This window comes from Thunnus thynnus, chromosome 23 (assembly GCF_963924715.1).
Source record: "Thunnus thynnus chromosome 23, fThuThy2.1, whole genome shotgun sequence".
NCBI lineage: Eukaryota > Metazoa > Chordata > Actinopteri > Scombriformes > Scombridae > Thunnus > Thunnus thynnus.
In genome coordinates this window covers 26,388,999-26,399,305 of record NC_089539.1, presented here as the reverse complement: position 1 = coordinate 26,399,305, position 10,307 = coordinate 26,388,999, and the positions used below count along the sequence as shown (strand labels likewise).

Sequence of the window (10,307 nt, the reverse complement as noted above, 5' to 3'; positions counted from 1 at the left end):
AAAAGTCTTCAGCTGTGATTTAAAAGAACTGAGAGTTGCAGCAGATCTGCAGTTTTCTGGGAGTTTGTTCCAGATATGTGGAGCATAAAAACTGAACGCTGCTTCTCCAGGTTTAGTTTGTGTGCTTTATAAACCAACAGCAATATCTTAAAGTCAATTCTTTGACAAACAGGAAGCCAGTGTAAAGATCTGAGAACTGGACTGATATGATCCACTTTCTTGGTCTTAGTGAGGACTCGAGCAGCAGCGTCTGAATCAGCTGCAGCTGTCTGATTGATTGTTTAGGGAGACCTGTGAAGACGGCGTTACAGTAGTCGAGTCTACTGAAGATAAATGCAGGACCAGTTTTTCCAAATCCTGCTGAGACATAAGTCCTTTAATCCTTGATATATTCTTCAGGTGATGAAATTGTCTTAATGTGGCTGTTGAAGTTCAGGCCAACCAGTTTTCCAGTCTGTCTAGTAGTATGTTGTGGTCGACCGTGTCAAAGGCAGCACTGAGATCCAGTAATACTGATACTGTAAAAGAACTTAAAGAACTTAAAGTGTTCACAGAGTGTAGTTGGCACAATATGAGCTGTATCACAAGGATTTATAAGAGAGCTGAAAGCATTGAGGAGAACCTGAGGCCTTCTACTGTTATTGGAGACAAGCTTCAATATAAACTCTGATTTAGCAGCTTTAATGGCTCTCTGGTATTATCAGTCAGCCACGGCTCTGACACTGGTTTAGTTTCTTTAGTCCTAACAGGAGCAACAGAGTCCGAGATATCAGCTCCTCAGCGCTGAGATCAGCAGGTTAGCATGTGAAGACACACGTGAGGAACGGGCTCCAGGTGTTTAATGAGCAGAGAGAGAAGCAGGTGTTTCTCATCAGTCAGGTGACCAATCAGCTGTTTGTGGATCAAACTTTATTGATCCTGTGAAGTTGTGCAGTCAGACAGATACGATGCTGCTGTCTGTGATCTTTCTGCTGTCAGTTTGTCTGCTGGACGTCTGTGGTGAGAAACATTTACACTCAGAGCACATTTACACGTGTCGTCGTGTGTCGTCGTGTGTCGTCATGTATCAGCTGCTGGTTCATTTATGTTCTGTATGAGTTCAGCAGCAGCAGGATGAGCTTCAGTCTGTCAGAGGGAGAATATTTAATCACTCTTCCTGGGTTCATCGAACATGTCGACTGCTGAGAAATTAACAAGCTCTGAAAGAAAAAAGAAGATCATTTTCACAAGACAATAAAAAACTATATTATTTATCCATTCTCATTTGATTGATCTGCAGATTAATATTTGTGGCGTCTGTAAAATGTCAACAAAGTGAATGAAAAATGTCCATCAGCAGTTCTCAGTGACTCTTCTTTTAACAGCAGATGATTTTCAGGGTCTGGAAGCTGGAATCATCAGATTTATGCCTGAAGAAACGGCTCAAATGATTATTTGACTCTCCAAACAGTTACCGATTGATTCTCTGATCAACTAATCGATTAATCGATGCAGCTGGTAGTTTAGATCTGTAAAAGACTGCTGTCAGGAGTTTCAGCAGGTTTTTATTTATTGGATCAGTTTGAGGTGAATCCGTGAAATGTGAAGCTGCTGCTGTTTCTTCTCTTCAGGTGGAAACTTGAATCAGACGCAGCAGAACGAGACTTTAAATCAAACTCTGCAGGAACATCAAACGTTCTCCGGACTCTTTGGATTCGGCGGTACGTTCACAAACTCTTCAACTCTTTAACAACAGAACGCAAGTTTCAACCTGCAGCTGCTTCATCACATTAAATACATCAACTGATCTGGATCATTGGTGTTATTCTGTGTCATGTGACTGTGTCATGTGACTGCAGGTGAAGCTGTCACATGACAGTTGAACATCAGCCTCATTAACCTTTCTAACGTTATATTTACAGTTTATTCTGGATTTATAGAAAGTACACACATTTTAAAAATGTATTATTAAAATGATTAAAAACTTAAAATCTATTTAAAAATACAACAAAAGTTGTGATTATTTGAATGTGATGTAAAATATAAAACATGAAAAATATACTGATCTGTTTTTGAATGTAAATTATATTAAAATCTATAAAAACATTTCTAAAACTGATTTTAAAGTTTTAATTTAAAAATGTAATTAAGTGCTGCAATACATATTTTATATTAACGCATATATAGTGTATATACTATCATTATAATAATAAATATAATACATTTTCAATAAAAATGTTCTTTAAATATAATAATAAAATATTCTACACTGAAATATTTAATATAATATTAATAATTATAATAATATTTAAGATTCAGTAAAAAACATTTTAAACCTTTGAAGGTGCTGATATGAAATATAATATTGATGTTTTTATTTGTTATGAATGTAAAATATATAAAAAATCTGTAATTTCTTAAACAATTTTTATTTTTTATTTAAACATGTAATTATAAATGTTGCACTAATATATTTTATATGAGCACATATATTGTGTTTTAATATACTATACTACTACTATACTACTAAGAACAAAATAACACATTTTCATTAAATGTGATGGAAACGGTGCAATAACTCACATTCTGTGTCAGCCGTCCACAGGCTGATGGTCTGACTGGTTTCCAGTGCTGATAGTTTGATCTGTTGGTACAGAACTGTAGACCACTGACCAGTTTACTGTTCTATGCCAAACAAACCACTGAACCCAAACCAGTGGAAAGATCAGCCAATCAGCTGCAGCACAAACCTCCCTCCATTCTCAAACCATTTGAATTTGATCAATATCAATAAACGTATTGATACGGAGGACTTTGTACCAGAGGAGCCAGGGGGAATCCAGTCCTTCAGATAATCTAAAGATCCTGTCTGTGTTTCAGAGCTGGCGGGGGTCCGGTCCTTCGGTCTGGAGCAGGAGGAGGTGGAGACCCGGATCATCGGGGGTCAGGAGGCCTGGGCTCACTCGTGGCCCTGGCAGGTTTCTCTGCGCTTCGCCTCCATGCCGGCCTGTGGAGGAGCCGTCATCGGCCCGCTGTGGGTCATCTCTGCTGCCCACTGCTTCAAAAGGTCAGAGGTCACCTCACCTGCTCAGGTAGACCAGGACCAGGACTCACACTAAGAGTGGTTCAGTGACACAATGTGTAGCATTGTGAAGCAATTTACATGTATTAATTGTTTTTTATTGCTAACGAGTGAACGGGTGGTAATGTAACAGAAAATGAGACGTTCCCCGACTGCAACAGCCTGGGACTGATTTCTATGTGATGGACTCGGGCCGGATTTTTCACTGAAATTCAACGGAAGTGGCGTTTTTGCGCGCTCCCGAGTGCCTTGCCTCTCTTCCGCTAACGTAAACAAACGACCGGCATAACGACACAACACAACAGAAACGGGGCTATCTGACTAGAAAGCCCTCCAAAGAGAGCTAGCGACAGCATGTTGCTGCTCAATGAGCCTACCAGTGTTTAGTAAACATGGTTGGTAAAAAAAATAGTTGGCTGTTTGCAGGTCTGGTTGCTGTGGTTAAAGTCTGGTTAGGGTTAGGGAGAGATCATGGTTTGGACACCCGAGTTGCAGCGACTCCTGTTGTCTTTCACGGGGAGAGACGCTTGGTTGAAGGTGGGAGGCGAACAGTCGTCTCCTGCAGCAAATGGTAACAGCAACTTTCTAGCCATCCCCCCTACCCGCCTCCTCGTGATGAGGAAGTCATCGTGTATTAACGTCTGAACGGTGCTCCCCCCTACAGCTCATAACTACAATGGCCTCTAGATGGCGTAAATCTAACCGTAAGTCTTTTTGCCGACCTCAATTTTTAACGATTACAGTGTTTTTTTCTTGTGAGGACAGACTGGTGTAAAAGGTGTTATACAGATAAAGTTTGGTTGATTCAGACGGAGGGACTTTAATGTTCTGTTAGATTTCCTCTGAGACTGGTTTCTGATTGGTGCAGAGCTGCTGTGTCTCTTCCTGATGAACATCACCTGTCTGCAGGTACAACAAAGCTTCGTTCTGGACGGTTCTGGCTGGAAAACACAACCTGGATGATCCTCATGAAGCTGGACAGCAGGTCAGAAACACACACAGCATCTTTACTAGTTTGTACATGTTGGATCTGATACATCAGAGGATCAGAAAGGACAGTTTTGATTTGGATCATTTGGTCAAAGTGAAGTTTTTTATATTTTCCAGCTGTGCAAAGCAGACGACTGGATGAATATTGACAGAAGAGTCAGGATTATACTGACAGGAGTCTCTCCAACACGCCTCCTCATCACTTCACTTATATTTCTGTTCATTTTCTGTCCAAACATGAAGGTCTGAGTGTCTGACAGGAATAAAGTTTTATTGATTTGTTATCAGTTGGCCTAAAACTGGTCAAATTAGAACATATTGAGTGAGAATGTAAAAACCTCCAGGCTGCTACAACCAACAAATACACAAACTGAGCTGTGATTGGATCCTTTAAACAGATGTAATACCAGTAATACCAGTAGTGTCCAGCAGGTGTCGCCACTGACTCAAAAGCTTTGACACCATTTTAACAGCTTCAACGTTTTCTCTCCGTCACATTCTGCATTTTATTTACAAACATTGAATATTGTCTTGTTATATATGTTGCTTTGTGTCTTTGATCTTTGAGCACTTTGTGATGAAAGCTGCTATTTAAATAAACTGTATTAGCTCCTGATTGGCTGAACACACCTGATCAACACCTGTCTCCCAGAAATCACAATTATGTTTTACTCATTTTCAGCAGCTGATACATTTTTTTTTTAAGAAATGTAACAACACCAAAGACATGAAGAAGAAACTTTAATGAACAGATTTGCAAAAAAGAACCAGAGATATCATCTTTTTTTATAATTCAAACCCTGGCACCTACATTACCCACAATGCACCTGCAGATTGTGATGTGTGATGCTAGTAGCGGCTAATGTAGCCTGGAGCTGCTAGCCTCCAGCCGAGATGAGGAGCTTCTATATAACCCCTCCCCCCAACCCCAACCCCCGCTGTGACATCATCAGCTCTCTCTTTATACGACTTTTTACACGCTGAGGTTAAAATACCTGCACGTCACCTTTAAGGTTCAGGAAGGAAGATGGAAGTCTTTCAGTATTTCATCTTTCCAGAGGCAGTTCTAGAAATTTTTAACTGTGGTGGCAAATGGACGTCTAGAGGTGACCACAATGTTGTTAATGTGCACACACAGCGGGCGGCGTTTTTTATATGCATTTATATTCTTCTACTACTACTACTACTACTACTACTACTACTACTACTACTACTACTACTACTACTACTACTAATAATAATAATAATAATAATAATAATAGGCTAAAACATAATTTAATAGGCTACATGCATATACATAACTGTTGGTCTCCTATTCTTCAGAACCTTTAGTCCAGTAGACAAACATTAACAGTGACAAATAAATAAAACCTCTTTCTTAGCTCATTTACAATAGTTAGGCTATTAAGTAGTCAAATGTTCAACAAACCACCAAACAATAATACGTTATGCAAACACTGGGTTCTGTGTTACTATCTTCAGCTTCCTGAGCTTTATCATAATAAATAATGTTCTGATCTGTGTATGTATTTGTGGTCATGGATCTATAACAAGCCAACAAAGAGCTGATGAGGCTTTTCACCAAAAGGAAGGCTACTTTGAAATAATAATAATAATAATAAGCTGACTTCATGACAGTTGTAGCTCTACTGTAATTATGATAAGCCAATGTATGTTATGATATGAACTGATGCAGTGAGAAAACAATGTCTCGTTAATGTGCAATCAGAGATATCAGAAACATGGATGAGAAAACAGTGCAATGTCAACAACAGCGCAAACAGCAGTGCTATGTGTAGTAGGGGTGTGCACGAATACAAATATGTTATTCACTAAAGCACAAATAGTGGAGTTTTTTACCAGCAGCTGTAATAATCATAATCCAGAATGTACAGACTGTGAGAGGAAGGTGTGGACCAGAGAAAGAGGCATCCAGAGGTAATTCTAGAGTCTGGTGGGGCTACGTATGAACTCAAATATAATGAACTGGTGCTTACCAACTAAACCAGCTTCACTTTTTCAGTTTTTTCTTATAATTTGCGCCAAACTGCACTACTGTCTCTGTAAAATGTCCTAAAAATTTACCGGGAAGTACCTGCAAATTACTCCTTTGTATACAAAGGTCATTCATTAAGAGACTCCTCAGATGTCAGGTCATAGGAAACAGTCGTCATTAGAGAGGAACAGACTAAAGTATGGAAGTAAAACACAGGTTTGTGAATGTTTATCTGACTGAAGTTCTCGTGTGAATCAGCTGGTCGGCGTCTCTCTGATCATCAGCCATCAGGGCTACAACACTCGGACCAAAGAGAGCGACGTGGCGCTGCTGAAGCTGCAGCAGCCGCTCATCTTCAACCAGTTCGTCAGACCCATCGACATCTGGATGAGTCCGCTGCCGCTCTTCAGGAAGTGCACCATCACCGGCTGGGGCTCCACCCGAGAGAGTGAGGACACTTGCACTCCTTTCTGTGACGGTACCAGAGCTTCTGGAGGCTGAATGTGTTTCTCTGCATCTTCCTCAGATGGGCCTCGAGTCAACAGACTGCAGGAGGTGAACGTGACCATGCTGCCCCCTGATGTCTGTAACCAGTACTACCACGGCAGGATGAGGCCCTCCATGTTCTGTGCCGGGAAGGACGGAGGAGGAGTCGACGCCTGCCAGGTGAGACCAGGACAACCATCAGAAACCAGGATCTGGACTCTGAAGCATTTTAAACCGGTCAGAGACATGAGACAGACGTCTGATGTCTTCACAGTCAACTTGACAGAATCAAGGAACACTGACTGTCTGTTTGTTGTCCCGTATCATCTTCAAATCGTCCTGTCTGGTCTCTTTGTTGACGTGTCCTGTCATGCTGTCTTGTCTCTAAGGCTCCATCTCCACCTGGTATTAACATGTGATCAGAATCTGGATACAGTATCTGGATATGATATCTGATCAATAGGTCTTTATATTTACACCTGGTATTAAAATAAGTTCTTGTTTGTGATTGGATCTCAATATGTTAATAAGCTGGACGGAGCCAGCAGACGGTCAATAAACAAGAAAGACGTGTAGTTTATATGAGGAAGACTTCTAACTACTGCTGATACTTGTAGTTTATATGAGGAAGACTTCTATCTGCCGCTGATACTTGTAGTTTATATGAGGAAGACTTCTAGCTGCCGCCGATACTTGTAGTTTATACGTTTTTGTGGGGTTTGCTTTAGCTGGCAGGAAGAGGTGGAGCTTGGTGACCTTCCAACTTACTGGGTGGATTTTTCTCTGATGAATGTGTCAGGCTGTGCAGATGCTGTACAGATTGTATTTACACCTGCTGAGATCTGATCACACTGTGTTCTGAAGCATTTACAGACGCATGAGCGTGTTTTTCCTTCTGCAGATAACGTGTCCAGATACAGGTCACATGTTAACGCCAGGTGTAAATGGGGTACCTGTCACTGTCGTCTTTGCTGTCCCATCTTGTCATTTTGATGTCAACGGTCTCTTTATGTCTCTGTCTTGTTTGTTGTCCTGTCTCTTTGTCTTGCTGATTCATCATTTTGTTGCCGTCTTGTCTCCTTTTCCCACCTCCTCATCTTGTTGTATTGTGTCTTTCTCGCTCCATCTTCCTGTCCTGTCTCTTTATAATCTGTCTCTGTGTCTCAGGGGGACTCTGGAGGTCCGCTGTCCTGCTTCACAGGCAGCAGGTACGAGCTGGCAGGTCTGGTGAGTTGGGGGGTCGGTTGTGGACGAGCCAGAAGACCAGGAGTCTACACCAAAGTCCAGCAGCACACTCAGTGGATCTCTGACATCATGAGTATATTACACAGGCACCTTGTGATAAATCCCGATATTTACTGTAATGCTTGGTCTTTTTTTGATATTTAGGACTTCTTATTTTCTGTACTGGTACTTTTCTGTACAGATGATCAGAATATCATGTATGCAGATGACATCACCGCTGAAGGTAGGTTTCCTTTTCATTAGACAGTTTATACAGAAAGGTTATACCTCTGCAGGTCATTGATGCAGACCTGCAGAGAGGAATCAGCCGTGTTAAATTAACTCGATAATATAATAATATAATAGGTAATGCAGAACGCTGTACAGGTGTTCCTGTTATTTTGTCCACACCTGTATGATTGTATTCATTCACCTGGATCACAGAGGACAGGTGTGGTAAGCAGCAGAGCTCCAGCTGTGAGCACGTTCCAGTCCTCGCTGGGCTCACGGTGTCCCAGGACGGTGAGGTGTCTGTGGGGAACGTGACAGAGTCCTGCCCCTTCCTCTGGCCCTGGCAGGTCAGTGTGCAGTCCAACGGACGCCACTACTGCAGCGGGACACTGATCCACCGCCGCTGGGTGCTCGCTGCACGCCACTGCAACGTAAGGTACTACTGCTACTACTGTTGCTATTACTATTATTACTGCTGCTATTACTACAGTTACTGCAGTAGTCTCGTCCCTGCAGGGCGAAGAAGGACGTAGTGGTTCTGGGAGTTCATGACCTTCAGTTCTCATCTCCTCAAAGTGTCCCAGTGGATGAAGTCTTCAATCTGCCACAGGATGACAGCTTTCCCCCGACATGTGACCTATCTCTGCTCCGCCTCAGCATTCCCGCCCGACTCAGTACGGACACACCTGGACACGCCTGAACATGTCTGACAGTAACATGTATGTCATGTTTCCTCTGAGTGAGATACAGATACTGTCCTCTGTTTGTGTCTCCAGACTCCAATGTGTCTCCAGTTTGTGTCCCCGATGAGGACGAGGAGCTGGACGACAGCTGGTCGTGTGTCACCACCGGCTGGGGATCCACGAGAGCATCAGGTGACCTCACATGACTCCATGTTCCAGCTGCGTGCAGTGGACAGGAGCTGAATCCTCGGAGCTCAGTGTTTGTGTGAATGTTTTTTAACAGTCTTGTGTCGTCTCTGGTGTAGCGGACGTTGATCCGGACCGGCTGCACCACGCCCGGCTGACTCTGGTCAACCAGACCACCTGCAGGGAGAAATGGGGCGGTGACCTCATCAGTGACTCCCACATCTGTTCACATCCTGCAGGCTCCGCCTCCTGCTTGGTGAGGGCTGCAGCTAACAGTAATTTTATTTTGATTCATAGAATAATACTTTAAGAAGCTCAGGTGGACCGTTTTATAGACTGGAGTCCAAGCTGACGTCTTCAAATGTCTCGTTTTGTCCAACCAACAGTCAAAAACCCAAAATATTCAGTTTACAGTGACAGAAAACAGAGAAAAGCAGCAAATCTTTACATTAGAGAAGCTAGAAACAGCAAATGTTTTGTGCTTTTTACTTGAAAAATGATTGAAACAATTAAATGATTATCAAAACAGTTAATTTCAAGCTGCTTCCAATAGAAATACTGTCAGAACTTTTGAAGAGATGCATCTGAATAAAGCAACTGGTAGATAATAATCACCTGCTGCCACCTGTCTTCACCAGGAACAAACTGAGATCTCTGTTTTTCAGGGGAGGTTAAACTGTCACTTCCTGTCTTTCTGCAGGGCGACTCCGGGGCTCCTCTGCTGTGTCGGAAGCGTGGCGCCTACTTCCTGTTTGGCGTGGTAACATGGGGCAGCCGGCGCTGTGAGGCAGACAAACCCGCCATCTTCTCCAGAATCTCAGATTATCATTCATGGATCACTCAGGTGACTGAAGACATCTGAAATAAACTCTTTTACCTGGAAGCTGTTTGTCCTCAGATCTGTTTCACTGAGCAGGAGACTTTGGATCAGGCAGCCAATCACATCCAAGAACACTCACTGAGTTGTAGAAACTCTTGTCAGTAAAGAAATGTGAGTGCTGGATGCAACACAGCCAGTGTAAAGAACACGTCTGTCTCATTTTAAAAGCTTTTGAAAGGTTGTCCAATCAGGAATCAGTCAGCGGGAACCTTTTTCATTTTTGAAGGTCAAACATTTTCAGGCCTCAAAACTAATTCACATCTTCAAGTTCTTCTTTTATTCTCTCATATTTTCCTGCGTTTCATATCAGTGGTTTACTGAGTTCACTGATGAATTGTGGTGGTTTGTGTTTTTGTTTATCAGCTGTTACCATGGTAACTTAAACTCAGGATCAGTTACCATAGTAACTGAGTCTCTTCATGTCCTTCTGTTATAACTCTGAGACTCTGTTTGTTAGAGCAGCTGCTGACCTGAAATCTTTATTACACATAATGTTTAATCTCAGTTTAAATTTAGACGATCAGAATGAAGCTTTAGACACGTAGGATCAATGAATAATTATCTCTATCA

General features: G+C 42.1%; 1 protein-coding gene across 1 annotated transcript; it reads left to right on the top strand.

Annotated features, from left to right (window-relative positions):
• Nucleotides 1-894: 894 nt before the first annotated feature.
• Nucleotides 895-9,740, top strand: ovch1 (ovochymase 1). The gene is made up of 13 exons (XM_067582009.1): nt 895-999; nt 1,611-1,700; nt 2,860-3,046; nt 3,971-4,046; nt 6,306-6,495; nt 6,574-6,713; nt 7,701-7,851; nt 7,960-8,001; nt 8,202-8,424; nt 8,505-8,662; nt 8,765-8,863; nt 8,977-9,113; nt 9,558-9,740. Exons 1-13 carry the CDS (start codon nt 948-950, stop codon nt 9,717-9,719), a joined length of 1,707 nt encoding a protein of 568 aa, XP_067438110.1. The 5' UTR covers nt 895-947; the 3' UTR covers nt 9,720-9,740.
• The last annotated feature ends 567 nt before the right edge of the window (nt 9,741-10,307 follow it).

Excerpts from the sequence above, each read along its gene's own strand:
- ovch1 (XM_067582009.1), top strand. The coding sequence starts at position 948 with ATGCTGCTGTCTGTGATCTTTCTGCTGTCAGTTTGTCTGCTGGACGTC. Across the intron at positions 8,002-8,201 it reads AGATGACATCACCGCTGAAG|AGGACAGGTGTGGTAAGCAG; the intron begins GTAGGTTTCCTT and ends CCTGGATCACAG. Across the intron at positions 9,114-9,557 it reads CAGGCTCCGCCTCCTGCTTG|GGCGACTCCGGGGCTCCTCT; the intron begins GTGAGGGCTGCA and ends GTCTTTCTGCAG.